Here is a 20,553-nt window from a genome sequence, read left to right as displayed (position 1 = left end):
TTCTCAAAGTTTGTTTAACGGACTATAATTCTCGATCTTACACTGCTTGGAGTACAAGCAAAGCTCACTATGTAAAAGAGATGCCTTAAATCACAGAGGAGGTTGGAACCTGAGGGGCCCAAGGAAAGGCTAAGCGTGGCTTGCAGGATCCACTGGAAGATGGATGTCAGACACGGCAGGTACCATGGTCTACACACATCATGTACCGAAAGGTCAATCTCTGTTCTCTCAAGTACCTGATATTCTAAGTCCCAAAGGTCTAGATGGTAGTAAAGGAATTAGCAATTCCAATACATAGACTAATTTAAAACCCCAAAGAGTCAGTGTCTAAAAGGAAAAGAATAGTCATAAAAATACAATATACAGTTAAAGGTATTTAATAGAAATATTAAAATAATCATTACATTTCCTCTCATTGTTAAAACGATGAAAGAATATTTCTTTTGTAATCAAAGTAATAATTTTTTAATCATGCAAAAGGTATTTTTATTACATTCGTAAGTAGAGACTGTATTTCAAAACAAGTTTATATAGACCTCAAAAAGACCTAGACTTAAAGACAAAGTGATATTTATTTAAATACTATTACAGTTACATTGTATGCTGCTGGCATACTTATATTCACAGTTTATAAAGTAAAAAAACTAAACTTTTAAAGCCAGCTTTGAAATAGATGCATGTTTATTAATACATTCACTAGTTAGGTCTGTTCTTCTATAACAGGAAAGACAGATATTCAAGGTATTTATTAAAGAACAAACTCAACATGCAAACTCAGCAGCAAATGTCAGTTAAATTAAATTGGAAGCCAATGTTCTGAGTAACCGAAGAACAAAGTCAGTTCACCAGCTGAGACTGAAAATTAGAATATAAAGTGGAAGGCATGAGAAAGAACTTCATAGAACACACTGTGTGGTGATTTTTTAAACAAATATTAAAACAGAATTCTTACATTTATGATTTAAGAACAGAAGTTTGATCTAGTCAATAAAATATATTCAGAGGCATCAGAGGCATACACCATTGCACAAGAACTGTGAAAATGTAGCACTGATCTCTAAGGTGTCTCTAAAATCCCTTCTGATGGAAAACTTATAGGATGACATTATCTGCTGAAACATGGGAAGCACCAGTTTCATATTTAGATAAAATGCTGAGTAATACAGTCAATGTTCTGATATATTCTTATTTGGGGAGATGGAGAGAATTCTCAGACTAGACTCATGGCTTAGAAGTAGGTGAACCATAACAAGAGCCTGGAGAGACAACGTGAAATCACTCCAAGGTAACGTGGTGGTCCCATCTGTTCACCTTCAGTATTACACCAGCCGATAGTGGGGCTTCTGACAACACAATGAGTTCTGACATAATTTACTTTAGAGAAAAAAAAAACAGTTCCCTTTAAAGTAAATAACTACATAAATTATATTTTAACTCAGTCTCATAATGAACTGTGGCATATTTACCTTATAGTCCCTTAAAAACACCAACTGTACCAATAAAGCATATTCCTTCATGTTCTAATTAAATTTTTAAAAAATAATTTGTAACTAAAAATCTGTAAGTCTGACCTTGCGATCAATATTCTTGTAACATTATTTTAAAAGCCTAAATTCAAGTTGGTACGGTACCAAAATTTAGTTTAATGTCAAACTTCACAGTACTGCCCGGAAATAGGCGGGTCCTGAGGTTCCAGAGAAGGGAGTGCATTCATTCCCGGTGTCTTCACCCAGCAGCACGCTTGGGAGATGAGAGCCAAAGGGCTGTGGACTGGTAGCAACACTTCAGGCTGTTGGGCTTTTTAGTTCAAGGTGAGACTTTTTAAATATATGTGACATACGTATGTACAAATATATGCAGATATGGATATATACACACTTTTTGACAAAAGAATCACAGCAATGGATGGGAACCTTTTTTGCTAAATAGATTCGATTTGGTTTTAATAAATAACGTTCTTTCCATCAATCTACCGGAGTCCAGACCAGCTGTGCAGGTAGGATGCCCATCCGGAAGAGCGGGAAGCATTTTCTTCCTCACCTTTGGGAGTGAAAACATATGTATTAATCTTCTCAGAACCACACTTCGATGTTAAGAATCTGTCTGTCCTTGAACTTTCAGTATTCATTGTCTTTCTTTACTGGTAATTCCAAAATAAAGCCCCCAGCACAATTAAGTATTTTTGAAAATAAGGGGAATCTTTTACATTCTTTTAAAACAGAAGCCTTTCCATAACTTAACTTAGAATTTAAAATCAAGGGATTTATGGTAAATCTCAAAACCAAACCCACACAAACCCTAAACTGTTTTTACTATTCATTTAAAAATCAGGCTTATTGAGTTATAATTTACTTACAGTAAAATTTACCTTTTAGGTAAAGCACCACCACCCCAACCAAGGTATAAACGCACTTCCACCACCTCAAAGTTCTCTCATGACCCTTTTTAGTCAGCACCCCCCACACTTATTTGCAACCACTAATCTGTTTTCTGTCCTTATAACTTTGTCTCTTCCAGAAACTCACATAAACAGAACCACATCATATATAGTCTTTTTAAGTCTGGCTTCTTTCACTTAGCACAATGCATCTGAGAACAATCCACGTTGCTGTGGGTATCAGTTCATTCCTTTTTACTGCTGAATAGTATTCCATGGTGTTTATTCATTTACCAATGAAAGATACCTAAGTTGTTTCTAGTTTTTAGCAATTTAAAATAAAGCTGCTGTAAACATTTGTGCACAGGTTTTTAATTTAAAATTTTTGAAAACGAATTCAACATACCATAAAATTCACCTTTGTAAAGTATATAATTCAGTGGTTTTTAGTATGTTCACGAGGTTTGTGCATTTTTTCGTGTAGACATAGGTTTTCATTTCTTTTGGATAAATACCTTGGGACTATTGTTGTAAAGGAATGTATGTTTAACTTTATTAAAAATGTCAAACTTTTCCAACGCGGTTGCATCATTTTGTATTGAATGTTCCAATTACTCTTTTTTTAATGATCAACACAAATAAATCCTGTCTCGAAGTTCAGAAAAATTCTGGGCTTTCAGAAAAATGTCAGAAAAGGTCTTTATTGTTTTCTTCTTAATATGATTTGTAATATTAATATATGTGATTTGAAAGTTTTACAACCCAAAAAAGGTAAACATCTCTTTTCATTACATGTCCTATCCTTCACTCTCCCTCCCTTCCCCAGAAGTAACCATCATTAAATTGAGTATGTACCCTTCCAGACACCTGTTTTCAGACATATATATATATATATACGCCATATTTGGATCTCATTCAGAGAAGCATTTTCCAAATTTTAAATGGAGATACTCTTTCTATCGTTTACAAACCACTTTCATTTCTTTTTCTGTTCACTGTCTGGTTTTATCCTTGTATTAATTATGAACTTATTTGGGAAGCCAAGTTGACTTATCACAAGTCGTATCTCAAGTAGAATATGCAATCTGTGAGCTGTGCTGGGATCTAACATGAAGGGAACAGGGTGAGTTAACGTTTGCATTGCAAGTAGAGCAACAAGCAACAATCTACACTTCTTAGTCTTTTTCATGTTACTTGTTTTGGGACTAATGTGGCTCTTTGTTTTACCTTTATACATAGAGATGCAACAGGCAGCTACTGGCAGCTCATGATATTTGCTTGGGATACAAGTTGGGCCCTTAATGGGGATCTACTACAAGGAAGTTGATGTCGTTTGTCAGAGTTGGACAACCTACGAGGTGTGACCAAATATGGTGAATGATTAAATAAAAAAAAAACCATTACAGTAAAAGACACATTGCCATTAATCCACCTCAAAATACTCCCCCTCACTTCAATCACACTTATCCCATCGTTCTTGCCACTTTCTGAAGCAGTTCTGGAAGTCCGCTTTCATGAGTGTCTTTAGTTGCACTGTCCTGGCTGCCTCAATGTCCTGAATCATTTTCACTTTGGGGAAGAGCCAGAAGTCACACAGTGCCAGATCTGGTGAATAAGGTGGATGAGGACACACTGTAATGTTTTTATTTGACAGAAATTGCCTTATACCAGAAGAGATGTGTGACATGGAACATTGTCATGATGGAGGATGATTTATGGCATTCTTTAAAATACATCTTCTCTCAACCAGAGCTCACACCCGACAAACGGCACTGAACAAGCTGAAACTTGTCACATACTGTTACTAAGGTTTGAAATGCTGCTTTCCGTATTGAAGATCCCTGCCTTTCTGTTGGATGGCACCCGGCAGCAGCATTCACTGTATTTTGTGATGACAATGGAAAGTTTCCATGTCACACATGGCTTCTGGTACAGCAATTTCTGTCAAATAAAAACATTACAGTGTGTCCTCATCCACCTTATTCACCGGATCTGGCCTCATGTGACTTCTGGCTCTTCCCCAAAGTCAAAATGACCATGAAAGGTAAACGTTTTGAATCGATTCGGGATATCGAGGCAGCCATGACAGCACAACTTAAGACCCTCACAAAAGAGGACTTCCAGAACTGCTTCAGAAAGTGGCAAGAATGATGGGATGAGTGTGTTTGAAGCGTGGGAGAGTATTTTGAGGGGGATTAATGGTAATGTGTCTTTTACTGTAATAATTTTTTTTTAATTTAAACATTCACCATATATATACACACACACACACACACACACACACACACACACAAATATATATATATATATATATTTAGTACTTTATTGGGGAACAGTGTGTACTTCTAGGACTTTTTTCCAAGTCAAGTTGTTGTCCTTTCAATCTTAGTAGTGGAGGGCGCAGCTCAGCTCCAGGTCCAGTTGCCGTTGCGAGTTACAGGGGGCGCAGCCCACCATCCCTTGCGGGAGTCAAACCGGCAACCCTGTGGTTGAGAGTCCGTGCTCCAACCAACTGAGCCATCTGGGAGGCAGCTCAGTTCAAGGTGCCATATTCAATCTTAGTTGCAGGGGATAGAGCCCACCATCCCTTGCGGGACTCAAGGAATTGAACTGACAACCTTGTGGTTGAGAGCCCACTGGCCCATGTGGGAATAGAACCAGCAGCCTTCGGAGTTAGGAGCATGGAGCTCTAACAGCCTGAGCCACCGGGCCGGCCCTCACCATATTTTTTTTTATCACACCTCGTACTTTACTTCCTAAGCTAATGTTTTTCAAATATTTGCAACCCAAACCCATAGGAAAAAAAAATTTATATCAGGAGTTAATACAATCAGCCAGACAACCAACATCCACACATATACCTAGAGAGTTTCAAGAAGCAAGTCTTACCCTTACTAGATTCAATGTATTCTGATGTTTGTCTTATTCTATTTAAAAAAATATTCTGGATGTCATCCACCAAATTAATTTCATAAGCCATTACACTGTTTAAACTCTACACAAAATCAGAACTTGTAAATATTGCTTCAAAGGACATGAAGGACACAAGAGATACTTGTGTTCTTTGCTTTTATGGTCCCATTCCTTTCAGTGCCAGGAAGAGTACCTCAGACTTTCTCTCTGGCACCCACACATGCGTAACACAGGTTATCTTCATGGTCTTGGTCAAGAAATGTCCTTGCTATGGCTGGTGAGACCCGGGACCCCTATTTGTAGCGTGGTGACAAGTTTCCTCTGCCATGATGTTTCTTCTTGCACCTCAGACTTTCCACCTAGAAAGTTTTCCTTATGCATGAAGTACATTGCTGAGAATTTCCAGAGGAGGTGACTTCTTAAAGTTTCTGTCTGTCAGAGAAGATCTTCAAAAATATTTTTACCCAGTTGGCAGTCATTTCTTACAGCACACTAAAGAAAGTATTCTACTAGTGCTGTTGAAAAGCCCATTGTGAGCCTGTTATTCCTTTAAAGGCAACGAAGCACGGTGTCTTATTTCTCTGGCTGCTTTTGAGATTCTTTTCTCTGTCCTTTCTTGGGGACAGTTTCGCTTTTATGTGACTAGAGGTAGACTTCCTTTTATTTATCCTACTTGAAATTTTATTGAAGTTTTGATATCTGTGCATGGATATCCTTCAGCAATTCTGGAAAAATTTCAGCCATTGTCTTCCCATATTGTTTCTACCCAATTCTTTCTCTCCTTCTAGAACTTCAATTATTAAATATGTGTTAGATGTTATCATTCTATCTTCTATGTTTTCATCACTGTTCTGTTTTCAATTTTTTGATTCTCCATGCTAAATTCTGAATAATTCTGACTTATCTTCCAGTTTAATCTTTTCTTAAGCCATATATTATATATCTAAACCTACTGCCAGACCATAACTGTTTTTAGTTTTTTATAAGTTTTCTTTTATTTGCTCATATAGATATGAGATATGAATTCAATAACCTTTAAAAGGTAAACTAGTTTAGACTAAATAAGTGGGGTTTTCTTTTATATTTATAGGACTTAGCCAAAGTATATCTTACAATTCTGGGTTTCTAATGAACTTCTAAATATATTTCCTGTGGCATGATCAACATTGGTGTCACTGGGACCCTCAGGCTAGTCTCTTTGAGATCTTGTATTGATCAATAGACCCTCGACTTATAGAAGCCACTTGAGTGTGAGTAATAGCTACACTACGTTAAACATTCTTGGCTTTAAAAAGAGGACCATTAGATATGCTAAATATTTTGAGATCATATTGTTCTATTAAAAACTTTTAATTAAAATATAAATATAAATATATAAGTGTGTACATTTTGTGTATATATGTATGTGTATATATATACTAATATATATACACATACATATGTATATATACATATATATATATATATATATATATATATATATATATCCTTCCAAAAGTCCTGATCAATTTTACAAAGAAAAAAATAGTTTAGCTTTGATAGAATAAACATATATAATAGGAAATTCATCATCATTTAGGATAACTATATTACTAAAAATGGACACTTCTTATTTTGGATCTTGTGACAAAAATGCTATTGTGGTTCAGTTAATAATGTACCGTACAATTAAAGCTGGCATTACTATCATTAATTATCATTAGAAAGATGTATTGTGAAAACAAAAAATCAGATTCAAAGAAACTATCAGCACTACTTATGAAGTATACCTGTTAAAAAAAAAAAATTAAACTTGAATTCTATCCGCCCTCCAGAGCAGGGCTCTCAAGATATGGCTGCCAGACCAGGTTTCCAGAGCATCAGTATCACCTGGGAACTTGTTAAAAATGCAAACTCTTGGGTACCACCTTAAGTCCACTGAAACAGAACATGGGGTGGAGTCCAGCAAACTGAGTTTTAATAATCACACCAGATGATTCAGATATCCACTCATTTTGAAGACCACTTTCTAGATGTATTAGTTTAATTAGGACTTACAGGGGATAGAGGAACATGTTAAAGAGCACCAACATGAGGTAATGCCATCAAAAGTGGGACAACTAGACATGTTGGGCCTACTGATGGGACATCTGAGAAAGTATACAAAAATACCTACAAGGTATTTTGAGCTCCTACCCCACTCAATTGTACCTGGATCTAATCATGGGTCTAAGTTCCTATTTATAGGCAACACTAGAACAAGTTAAATGCTATTTTGAAGTGCCAAAACCAGAACAGGATTTCTACAGGACAAAGGACCACTTTCTTCAACTAATACATGACATTACAGAAAGGAACATGGAATTGCTAGATAACAAAAACAAAACAAAGCTTAGGCAACATCAACCAAATGCAATGTGTGAGTCCTATTTGGGATACTGTAAAAAGACATTTTTGATAACCCAGGTACACTGTACATGAACTGGATATAGATGACAGGGGAGTCCAGTATTCATTGAAGTATTCATTGGGGAAATCATATGTGTGGTACTTGCTTTAAAATCTCAAGCTCTGGGGCCGGCCTGGTGGCTCAGGCGGTTGGAACTCCGTGTTCCTAACTCCGAAGGCTGCCGGTTCGATTCCCACATGGGCCAGTGGGCTCTCAACCACAAGGTTGCCGGTTCAACTCCTCGAGTCCCGCAAGGGATGGTGGGCTCTGCCCCCTGCAACTAAGATTGAACACGGCACCTTGAGCTGAGCTGCCACTGAGCTCCCGGATGGCTGTTGGTTGGAATGCGTCCTCTCAACCACAAGGTTGCCTGCTCAACTCCCGCAAGGGATGGTGGGCTGCGCCCCATGCAACTAGAAAACGGCAACTGGACTTGGAGCTGAGCTGCGCCCTCCACGACTAAGACTGAAAGGACAACAACTTGAAGCTGAACGGCACCCTCCACAACTAAGATTGAAAGGACAACAACTTGACTTAGAAAAAAGGCCTGGAAGTACACACTGTTCCCCAATTAAGTCCTGTTCCCCTCCCCACCCCCAAAAAAATCTCAAGCTCTGCTCTACCCTTGTCAAACTATAGCCCATGAGTTGAAAATTGTCAAAGATGGGTGACACCTACAAGGAACATCACAGTACTTTCTCTGTATGTAAGGGTGAAACTTAAATCAATAACTTAGCCTATAGCTTGATTCACCTCCTAGTTTACTATTCAGTTGTTTTCTCTTTGTTTCTCCCCCTCGCTGCGTGATTTAATGACTCTGTTTGTTTCCTTTCTCCAGGCTATACATACTTCACTAATCCAGTTAATCAGCAAAACACTAACTGGAAAAGAGTAATTCCTTAGTCCTCGGGCCCCTAGGCACTGGAATCCATTTTGCAACTCCCTTGTAGTTTTTACTGTGACGCATAAAGCTCCCGGCTGTCTGGAGATAACATAATCTTCAAACAAATCAAACCCTGGGAAGCTACTTCAGCCCTCGTACCTACCTGACTGACTCCCCCACCTCTCTTTGTTCTTCCCCCAACCTGTATGCCTATAAAACCCCTTGATTATCCTCGGCTAGTACAAGGTGGCATTTCTCAGGACAGCAGTCCATCATCTTCCTGGCTGTCGGCATCCAGAATAAAAGAAACACCTTTTTTCCTCACCAACTCTTGCTGGGTCTTATACAGCAAGCCGCACCAAACCTGGGTTCAGTAACATGTATGCTTGAAAATGTTAATAATAAAAATATTTTAAAACTAAAACAAACATGAAACCATGATCCTTAAGATGCAGTTTGAAATCAGGTAACTATAGCTGCTGTATGTGAATCATTCTAAAGGAGTTTATGAAATCACAGTATTAAATTTGACATGAAAATCTAAGTTCTAAATATAGGATAGCTTTAAAGCTGCATATGCCTGGAAAAATGGACTGTTAGATATGACATAGACCAAGTGTTGAGCCATAAGACTGCTGTCTCTGGACTATTTTTGGATAGATGTTGGTGAAGGGGAGTGGGAAGTAGATGAGGACAAGCCAACACATGTTTAAAAAAGTATGATATAAAACAAAACCATATTCTTTGACAGAACTTAATGCTAGGATTATAAATCCAATTTTCAAAGAACCAGAAGCTCAAACTTAAACACTGTACTGTATTTTGCTGCATGTTAAAAATTATGTAAATGTACTATAGTTGCTGTACAGTTAAAAAGTGAGCTTTTCAAATCTAGTCACAGGTTACACGTATGATAGAACTCATCCAAATGAACAGAAATTATCATTTTAAGTCATAGTGTCATGGAAAAAAGTGTAAGTGCACACACAGAGTCTCAACCACAAGGCAACATTTAGTGTAAGTTGTAAAACAGAAATATGTTATAAGACTCCTTCACCTACCTTGAGCAATTGCAGCAAGTTTTCCCTTTTCTTCAGGGCTGAGCTGCAACATTGTATCTATAACAGGAAGCAGCCTCTCTCTTTCACTACCTGGTTTTAGGAAAATGAACTGTAGCAAGACATTCTTCAAGTATTCCAGGTTAGCTACAGATTTCTCTCGTTCGTGATTTCTTTCCAATCTTCTAATTTCACTTTTGAGAAGCTAGTGTTAGAGAAATTAGTTAAAAATGGGTTTTAGGAGCTTCTGGTTAAATATAGCAGATTGTACACATGCATTTTTCTTCTCTTTCCCCTGAAATGTCCCCACAGAATGACAATAAAGGAGAACCTAGGAGAGAACAATGTAGATGAGAAATATCAAGAAATTCACAGAAAGGAGACATATGAACTATAAGTGACTTAGTCCAGCTGGTTATCAAGTACCACGACAGGAGGAGAGAGTGTCTCCCACAAAAACACTGAGACTCTCCTGCCTCAGAGGAAAGGTTACCATGGAAATTGGAGATGAAAACGGAGGACTATGTAGTCTATATTGGTAGGTACCACGATGCTCCCTCTACCTTCTACTTTCTATAGAAACTACACCAGCGAGCTCAGGGACGTGGGATGACAGACACATTGAGAGAAGTGCGAGCCAGAGTCTGGAAGCAGGGCTGACGTGAACACTTGCACTAAGCCTTTCCCCTGACCGGCTCCCATAACTCCAGGCAGTTAGATGGGTAGTGGAATTACATTTACAGGATGAACAGCACTTATCCAAAACAAAAGTCGAGTTCAGGATAGAGTGAAAATGCTGGAATGTAAGACAATCTGAAATACTACCAGAAAAATGGAGCAAAGGATGATATAAAAAATATGGTAGGATGTTAAAGTCTTTGAGAAAGATTTCTGGGTTGAAGTGAAAAAAATTATATTGTTCTATGTCATCATTTTAGGTTAGTCCAAGAAAGTTAGCCAACTCTGTCCTAAAACCTAGAGTCATTTTTCAAAAGTGACAATAAGGTCTAAGAAATCGTGAGATTGTGTATTTGTGAAAATAATATATTTAAATAGTCACTTAGGTTCACTGGGCTAGTTAGTGATTTGTTAGATGTGATAATGTTTTGACTGTGTGGAAAATGTTTTCTACAGAGATGCATTCAGAGATGTACTTAGTGGTGGGATGTCATAATGTAAAATTTACTATAAATAACTGAATAACTCAGCATTAAAGAAATTAATTTGAAAAGGACAGCTGGCAGCCCTTCATGGTACTGGGCAAAAGCATGTGCTTTTCAGACACAAGTTTGAATTAAGCTACATTTATCAGCTTCAACTGTTCTTTCATCCAGTGATCAAGAGGATTAAATATGATAATCTATGTGAAGACCAGGGCCTGGCTCATGGGAACCACTCAGTAAACAGTATGACTGTATTTGGACAGTTGATTTATCAGTGAGCCAGGGTGGAAATATCTCATTTGTGTAATCCTCAGCAGTTCCACAAGCTACCTCGTTACTACATGTTTCTGGTGTCTTTAAATAGGAAAAACTTCCTATGCCACTTTTGCCATCTCCACCAAAACCTATGAAAAGTAGTTTAGTGCCATAAACATCAGCAGAATGATCTGAATAAGAAGTGTGCCATGGTTTATCTTTAATTAAGGACCTATACCCATTTTAAGTTTTATTTAAGCATATGTGGAATACTGACTTGTGAACATCTATCTAATTTCTAAATCCATTATGGTTTCTTAGAAAAAGTAGGAATTAAAATAGTATTTATGTGATAGATATAAAAGCAATTAATATTTCTTGATTTTAAGAATGTAGTATCACTAAGAATCAAGATATTATGGATATATCTGACATGTGAACATTTAAACATAGGTAAGTGTGTGTATTTGGTCAAGAAAACTGAATTGGTGCATCTTCTCGTTGGCAGTTTTTTGACCTTACCTTAATTTGCTCCATAAGGATTGCATTGGTTGCTTCCGTTTCCCGAAGCAAGCCATTTAAGTGATCGGCACTTTTTGTGGTGGAACTGAGCTTTTGAACCAATTCTTCTTTGGTAAGGTCAGCATGCCATAAAGGAGGCTCTGCAAGATGGTGTTCCAATAGTTAATTTTCAAAATCAGGATTACAGATGAAGATTCTAAATAAGAAAAATATCTCAGTATAGATATTTTACCCTGCGGTATTATATAGGTCCACTCTCGTTGCCATTCTCCTGGTCAATATATCTCAATTAAAAGGTTACATGTTCAATTTACAGAATCTCTGTTGTAAAGCATATATTCTAATTGAATATAAGCTCTATGAGCCCCAATTCTGAAATTTGTTAGGCTTGTGTTTATAAACAGTTTTATCACTCACCCTCCTCTATTAATGTCCCAAGAGCTTATGTCATTTTACTTATAAATGAAGGAAGTATTAAGATTTACTGGTCACTTATATCATGGACTCTCATAAGAATTTTCAATGAGGTAGTGTAGGTATCATTATTCAAATTTTACTCTAAGTCAACAAGTATTTCAGCAAAAATCACAATGCCAAGTCTGGTTCTGGAGTCTGTTGCCCCTCTGTAGTGACGCCTGCACCAGTATTAACCTCATCTGAAGGAACCAGGATTGTAGTTTCCACCCACATCAGAATCAATGACTGTGGATACAAACAGTGCTTACTACTCCTGATCCTGAAACTTCAGAAAGATGACAGATTCCCCCTGACCTATGGATATCAATATTCATTATAGGTAAGAACATACCAAACCTTGACTACTTAATAAGGCACATTTAGCACTACTACTTCAAGAGGAATTAACTAAAAGTGTTTCTTGGATGAGTGAGAGAATATTTATCATACTTTCTAATGCCACTATAGAACTTCCAATCATCTATTTCTGGCTCAAAAAAATTTTTTTTGTTTCATCCTGCAGGAAAGCTTTCCATTTGAAAAAGAGTGGAATACTGAAAGAAATTTTATTGGAGTACATAAAAAAAGCATTTATAACTTAGTGTAATATTAATAAGACAAGAGAGCGGAACTAAATTAGAAAAACATACTTAAGCAAAGAAACATACCAAGTTTAGTTTCCGGAGAATTCAGAAGCTGCTCTAAAGACTGTGTGTAAGTGCCAGCGGAAGATACCGACTCCGTATCAGTTGTCTCCATTCCTTCTCCCTCCTCTCGGGTTACAGCATGCATGTCCAGAAGGGAAAGGTCTGTGTTTCTCCTTTCTCGAAGGTTCTTCACAGGTTGGTGGGAAGAAGCTGGGCCTATTAAATTTTTTTTTAAGGTGAAGTGAGAGCGTTCAAAATTGACAAATTTAGCATTAACAGAGCTACACAACAAAATTAAAACGATCCTAGGGATGTGAAACGATATGGTAATGAATTTGAATAAATTGTAGATAAGTAAATGACATACAAAAATAATTTCTGAAACAATCCCAAAAATTTAGTTATTGAACTTTTAACCACTTAAGACATTTCAGCAGAAACCATAAATTAATTGCTACTAGCTAGATAAGATAAACTATTAGGTAACACAAGGATCATAACATAGAGGGCTGAACTGTTGCTCCATATTGGTAGAAATTCTAAAACTACACTCTAGCTATTTCTGAGGATTAGGTACCTCAGATAGCTGCATACTTTCTGACACAACGCCCTTGCTGATGTCTGCTCAGCAGACGTTCCTGCTGATCTGCCCTTATGCTTTCACCTCTGCTGTTTCCTACTATTTCCCGCTAACATCTCCAATGTTCAGGCAAGAAGAATCTAGAATCCAGGGCAGGCAACTAATCAATTATAATTCCTGGGCTTTCCTGCTTGCTGATAATAATGAAACACTTGCATAGAACTGTACGGTTTCTAAGATACCTTTAAACACATTACTTTATTAATCCCAAGAAACCTGATGTTCAGAGAAATTAAATGACTGTGCCCAGGGTCTCACAGCTGAGGGACCAGAATTCTAACCCAGCTCTTTTAACTTCAAATTTCATTTCTTTCCCATTCCATGATGTTGCCTCCCATTTTCTTTCAAACATTAGCCCTCTCTGGCTGCTTTTGTTGAAGAAATTTCCTGGATTTCTGATATTTTGCTGTTTACTGCTGATTCCTAGATTACAATCGCTTGTGCAATCAGTATCTTCCTGGCTGGTTACTTCTTGTTTTGACTCTTGGCATATGTTAAAAATTTTTGAAGCTGGTTTCTGACCCTGACGAGTGACTCATAACTGCCAACGTCCTGGTGACATTTGCCATGGAAAACATGGAAAACAGTATTAAGTTGATCCTTAGTATTAAATGTAGCCTCATCTTAGCTGATACTTAGTATTAAAGCTGATACTTAGTATTAAAATGTAGCCTCATCTAGGCCAACATATTCCCATCTCTTCTAGAAAATAGAACATAAAACACTGCATGTGGTTGAACTAAAATTCCAATGAATCAGAAATTTCAAAGGGAAGAAGCTGTATTGGCCAAGCAATCCTGTAAGTTCAGTGCTGCTTGAGTATTTCTAAGCCTCTTGCTCTCTAACACATTTCTAATAGATATATTTTGGTAACTAATAATGAAGAACACCAAACAAATCCAGTGAATACTGGAATTTAGATATGTGATGAGACTGACAGAGTATGTTTTTGTCCAAGAAAAGGAAATACTCCATTAAATGGAGGCTAACAAATACATGAAAATCAGTATTCTCAGGTTACATAGGCTGCTGTAAGTGTAATTTAGAAGGGCTCAAATGGTTCAAATATCTTCTCAGTGAGCAAATCCAAAATTCGTTAGTCACAGAATCAACACTGGTTGTCACCTAGTAAATTTTCTATTTTCTTAGGAATCTGTGAAGAATGTATTCGAGTGACCTAAATACACGACAACATGAACAACTGTTTCCATGTGTACATACATACTTCTTGTGGTTGGTTCACTCTTAAGCTGGAAAAGCTGGGCTTCCACTTTGGAGAGCTGCTGCTGCAAAGTTTCCATTGTCTTTCTGTGCTCTTCCTGCAAATGTCGCATTTGATCTCGGAAGCTGTTGCGAAGGGCCTCGTTCTGGGATGTCAGCTGACTCACAGTCTGTGCATGTTCAGACTTCATCACCATGTTCTGTGATTGTACTGAACACAACCTGAAACATGAGAGGAACGTGATTAATTCATGTGAGATCTTTCAACTTAAGATGCTTACTCAGCCTTTCTCAACCGGGTCCTACAAGAGAATTAGCCCTGAGACATCCACTGAACATATGAATTAACTTCTCTTCCATGCATCTATAATAGTGCTAGTTGTGGAAATCCTGGGAAGAAATGATGCCAGCTGTCATCATTTCTCTCATATGTGATGAGAGAAATCATATTCTGTGTTCCATAGTTCAGATGAGGAGCCTTGGCTGGGAAACTATGTTGTATGGTTCAGATGAGAAACTTCCTTCATAGTTTATCAGAAAATAGAACTTTATTTAGAGAATAAAAATATATACTTTCAATTAGTCCACTTCAGGTTATCTTATGTGGTAGTTTCTATAAACATAGAATTAATATATCTTTTCTCTGCTATCCTAAAACCACGAGAAAAGAACATTATCATTTGATTCATAAAGAAAGCCTTAGAAAGAAAGTATTCCTTTTTGAGCCAATTAACATGACACTCTGAAACCAAAAACTTGGTTTATTACAGTTGTTTCTGAATCTCACTGTACTTTAGAATCATTGGGGTACTCTGTCAAAAATAGAAACATCTAATTCTCAACCTTGAGCCACTGAATCAGAATCTCCAAAGGTGGTCCTAGGAATTGCCTACTTTAAGCAATTTTCCATGTGATTTTATGTATTTAGTGTGACACTAGCAAGGGACCTACCATTTGAAAACCACCATTTTTAATGGCTCCGTTGTAGTGTTGATGCTTTATGTTTGGCTTTGGTAAAACAAAACATTTTCCTTTTACACAAGGGATCCACACGTACACTATCATAAAAATTCAAACAATACAACAGCAAGTATAGAAAACACTGAAAGCCCTCTGTATTCACTCCCACCCACAACAGTGTAAAATCCCACTTCCAGAGACAAACATCATTCATGGCCTAGCACGTAGCTTTCTGAGATCTATTTTTTATGTGCTACATATATGCACACCACATAAGATTTTAAAACAAGATTTAGCTGCTAAAGGGAGACACGTGCAATAAAAATACCATGCTTCAGAAAAGGTATCACAATTGCCAAATTCTTATCAATTAATGAGTTTAGAGACTGCTAGTGTCTATTTACCCTTCAAACCTGCATTTTTCCTGCAAGTATTTTGTTCAAACAATATCTACCAAGCAAGTAAAGGTAAGAAAAAGGAAGAAAAAAGGTACATTTAGGGCTAGGATAAGGCTTGTAGGTTTCAGGTGGTATCAATGACACTTCTGAATTTACCTATTTGAGAGAGCTAGAAGCTTAAACTCCTACTTGGAACTGAACAACTATGATGACGAAAGTTCACTTTTCTGTCCCAGCTCTTACTGGGGTGTTTATACTAGCTCGGTCTTATGACAATGCAGGTATTAGCTGGTCACCCTATTTAGTCCTCCGGAGCCATTAAAAAAATCTTATACTGTGGTACCTTGGTTTTCAAACGTCTCCGTTGACGAACATTTCGGTTTACAAATGCCAACAATTTTATGGATCTATGGTATCACTAGATAGTAACATTCATGCTAAATTTGCAGTTTTAGGGGTTGATTTTAAAGGTCTGGAACGGATTAATTCATTTTACATTACTTTCTGTGGGGAAACGGTGCCTCAGTTTTTGAACACTTCAGAACTCGAATGGACTTTTGGAACGGATTATGTTAGAAAACCGAGGTACCACTGTACAGGGAAAGTATGAATATTAAAATGAGTAAAAAAGAGAATCTATAAGGAAAAGGCTATTTCTCCATACTAGGGCACAGACAGCAACAATATCATTAGTTTTTAACAGTTTGGGGGAAGACCCCTATAGATACCTCAAAATGCCATGAACACTGATTGGCATATAGTAGGTGAAGGTGCTCAAAAAATATTTACTGAATTATTGAATTACTTCAGAGGCATCACCTGCACTTTACTCATGTTAGCAATATAATTTGCAATAACTTTTCTAGAGTAATGAATAAGTGTTGGAAATTTCTAATGTATCATGTAAGCGTCATTATACGTAAGCTAATCTCATGGCAAACCCTGGAGATAGGCAGTTATAAAATTGGTAGATCTTTCCTGAAACGTTTGCTTTATGTGACTAACATATAAATCACAGTTAAAAGATTAAAAAGCCAAGAAAATAAAGTGCATTCACTTTTAAGATTAGCATAAGATGGGCATGTATTATAAACATATCTGACATATATAAAGTATCCTAACATCCTTGAAGATACTAAATGCGTAACAGAGCCAAGATGGCAGAGTAGAAAAACACTGTGCTTGCCTCCTCCAGTGACAACATTAAAATTTCAACTAAATTATAGAAAAATAACCTGGTGAACCATCTGGAGCCTAGCTGAACTAAAGCCCTATAACTAAGTTATATAAAGAAGAAGCCACACGGAGACTGGTAGGTGGGGCAGAGATGCAGAATGGGCCAGCCCCATACTTCCATGTGGCAGCTGAGAATCAGAAGGGCTATCTTGGCCGTAGAGGTTCCCGCTGGAGGAGCAAAGAACCCCAGCCCCACACACTGGGATCCCAAGCCAAGAGTACCAGTGCCAGGAAGAGGCACTCCTACAACATCTGTCTCTGAAAAACAGTGGGGATTCTGACCATCTGGGTGGAAACAGAAGGTACAGGAAACACAGACATCCTCTTAAAGGGCCCGCACACAGACTCACTGGCTCGCAGGCACTCACACTGGGATCAGCCAGAGGGGCAATGACTTGGGGTGCATCAGAGACATATGGGGAGAGACTGAGTTGTGTGACTTCAGGGTGAGGACTGGAGGAACAGTCACCGTTTTCCCTGTCTGGGGTCCTCTTCCTGTGCAGCCAACAGGAGGGTAACATCTTTCCTGTATTGAGCCCTCTTTCACATAGCCAAATTTGAATCTGAATTGGCATGGTAAACTCCACTCGCTCTACCCTGGTGACTCCCTAGGACCCTGGCCCATGTAACTCACGTAACGCTGGACAGCAGCCAGCCCCGCCCACATTGCACTCCTGGACAACTCTCAGGGGTCTGTGGGCTCCAGGTGGGTGGCAACTGGCTTTGGTGTGCTCTTAAGACTTTTGCTGGGTAGTTCCAGGCTCAGCACTGACACCAAACCAGAATCTAAGCTAATGAACACTAGTCCTACCCTGGTGACTCCCTGAGGCCCACCTCACCCAACTTGCATTCCACATTAAGGTTTTATAAACAGCAGAACCTTATGGGAGCTGGCAGGCAGCAGCAGGCCTCAAAGTGTCCTGGCTTTTTGCAGAGCTACACAGGCTTGGTACTGGTGGCAGCTGTCCTCAGATCACAATGTGGCCTCTCCCCTATGCCTCCAGGTTAAGCACAGGAAGCGACCAACCACGAAACACTTTATAGGTTCTACCAGATTGTCCTTAGCCGGTCACAGGTAGTGGCTGGCCAGGGCCTCAACCGGACCCCTCCCAGGAAACCCCAGAACCGACATAACTGGGGGTTGACTTCAGAAAACAGCAGAGCAACATCCAATTAGCCCCACAAGTGGCACACCCAAAGAGCAGTCTCAACAGGCACCAAAGCCCACTGGGGCAAATCCCACTCCATGGGGTAAGCCCTCTGCACAGAAGCTCATAAGCTGTGGATGTGGCCAACCACCATAGCCAGTCAGCCTGATGGTGAATCCCACCCACTGATGTGCCAATAGCAATCAAGGCTAATCTATATCAGGAGGGTGCACACAACCAACACAAGGGACACTCCTGGAGCGCGAGGTGCAAGTGACCAGGGAGACTGTTCCACTGGGCCCCACTTAAGACCACTACATAAGGGCATCTACTATATAAGGCCACTCTATTACGACCGGGAGACATAGCAGCCCTACCTAATACATAGAAACAAGCACAGGGAGTCAGCAAAAATGGGGAGACACAGAAACATGTCCCAAGTAAAAGAAAAGAACAGAAGTCCCAGAAAAAAGAACTAAGCAAAATGAAGATCAGCAATTCTACCAGAAGCAGAGTTCCAAACACTGATTATAAGAACGCCCAATGATCTCAGGGAGAACTTCAACAGAGAGATAGGAAGCATAAAAATGGAGATGGAAACCATAAAAAATAACTAGTCATAAATAAAGGATACAATAATGGAAATGAAGAATATATTACAGGGAATCAATAGATGAAGCAGAGGATCCAACCAGCGATGTAGAAGACAAAGTAGCAAAAAACACCCAACGAGAACAGCAAAAAGAAAATCCAAAAACCTGAGGAGAGTTTAAGGGGCCTCCAGGACAATATAAAGCGTACCAACATTCACATCACAGGGGTACCAGAAGGAGAGCAAGGAATTGAAAACCTATTTGAAGAAATAATGACAGCAAACTTCCCTAACCTGGTGAAGGAAATAGACATACAAACCCAGGAAGCACAGTGAGTCCCAAACAAGATGAACCCAAAGAGGTGCACACCCACACACATCGTAATTAAAATGCCAAAGGTTAAAGACAAAGAGAGAATCTTAAAAGCAGCAAGATAAAAGCAGTTAGTTACCTACAAGGGAGCTCCCATAAGATTGTCAGCTGATTTCTCAACAGGAACTTTGCAGGCAAGAACGGAGTGGCAGGAAATATTCCAAGTGATGGAAAGCAAAGACCTACGACCAAGATTGCTATATACCCAGCAAGGCTGTCATTTAGAATTGAAGGACAGATAAGGAGCTTCCCATACAAGAAAAAGCTGAAGGAGTTCATCACCATCAAACCAGTATTAGAAGAAATCTTAGAGGGACTTCTTTAAGATGGGAGGGGGGTTAAGGACGGGTGAAAGGGGACGGGATTAAGAAGCACAAATTGGCTGTTATACAGTAGTCATGGGGATGTAGGGTATAGCATAAGGGATATAGTCAATAACATTGTAATAACTAGGTATGGTGCGAGATAGGTGCCAGATCAATCAGGGTGATAGATGGGAATGGGGTTGGGGACAGGGTGATAAAGGTCAAGGCATTAAGAAATACAAATTGGTAGTTAATACAGTATAGGCAATATAATCAACGATGTTGTGAAGATACTGTAAGGTGCCAGATGGGCATTGGACTTATCAGAGGGATCACGTCATAGACTGTGTAGATGCCTGACCAATGTGCTATACACCTGAAGCTGAAGTAAAATAATAGTGAATGTCAACTGTATCTAAATATAATAGTATATAATAATAATGGGATGTGGAGTACAACTTAGGGAAGATAGTCAATGGTATTGTAATAGCTATATAAGATGTCAGAGGGGTAGGAGCTTGGGGGAGGGGTGGGTTATCACTTTATGAGGTGTTTAGATGTCTAGTATGTTGCGTTGTACACCTGAAACTAATAAAAATAAATACATAAATAAATAAATAAATAAATAAATAAATAAATAAATAAATAAATAAATAAAATCTTTAGTTACCTTACTATGTAAGGCTTAATGTACTCTGGTTCATTAGAGCCATGTATAGAGAAAAAAGGACTGTTTTTTTGCTGGAACAATTTCCCCAGTATAGTTAAGATTCTGTGTCATATTTTTTGACAAAACAAAGCTACTAGAACAGACCAGCATATGCCAAGTGGGTAGTAATTCCTATAAGTTTGGGAGAGTTAGCTGACAGAGGTATTAATGTATACGCTATCTTTTATGGAGTTGTAAATTCTTCCCAATAAATGCAATTCCATTCTTCATAAAAATAAATAAATAACAAATAGGTGTTACAAAGTAGT

At 38.3% G+C, this 20,553-nt stretch overlaps 1 protein-coding gene across 1 annotated transcript in view; it reads right to left on the bottom strand.

Annotated features, from left to right (window-relative positions):
- Positions 1–361: 361 nt before the first annotated feature.
- The window catches only part of GCC2 (GRIP and coiled-coil domain containing 2), a 58,160-nt gene continuing 37,968 nt past the window's right edge, over positions 362–20,553 (bottom strand). Inside the window, exons 19-23 of the mRNA XM_074332327.2 lie at positions 14,568–14,785; positions 12,724–12,918; positions 11,600–11,739; positions 9,663–9,864; positions 362–2,040 (exon numbers count right to left, since the gene is read on the bottom strand). Of these exons, the coding sequence (XP_074188428.2) occupies positions 1,970–2,040; positions 9,663–9,864; positions 11,600–11,739; positions 12,724–12,918; positions 14,568–14,785 (826 nt within the window). The 3' untranslated portion in view covers positions 362–1,969. The remainder of the gene's footprint in view (positions 2,041–9,662; positions 9,865–11,599; positions 11,740–12,723; positions 12,919–14,567; positions 14,786–20,553) is intronic.

Source organism: Rhinolophus sinicus, chromosome 2, assembly GCF_057876585.1.
Source record: "Rhinolophus sinicus isolate RSI-liver-muscle chromosome 2, RSI-T2T, whole genome shotgun sequence".
NCBI classification, from domain to species: domain Eukaryota; kingdom Metazoa; phylum Chordata; class Mammalia; order Chiroptera; family Rhinolophidae; genus Rhinolophus; species Rhinolophus sinicus.
Note: the sequence above shows the minus strand (reverse complement) of the source record. Positions and strands in the feature narration are given on the sequence as shown.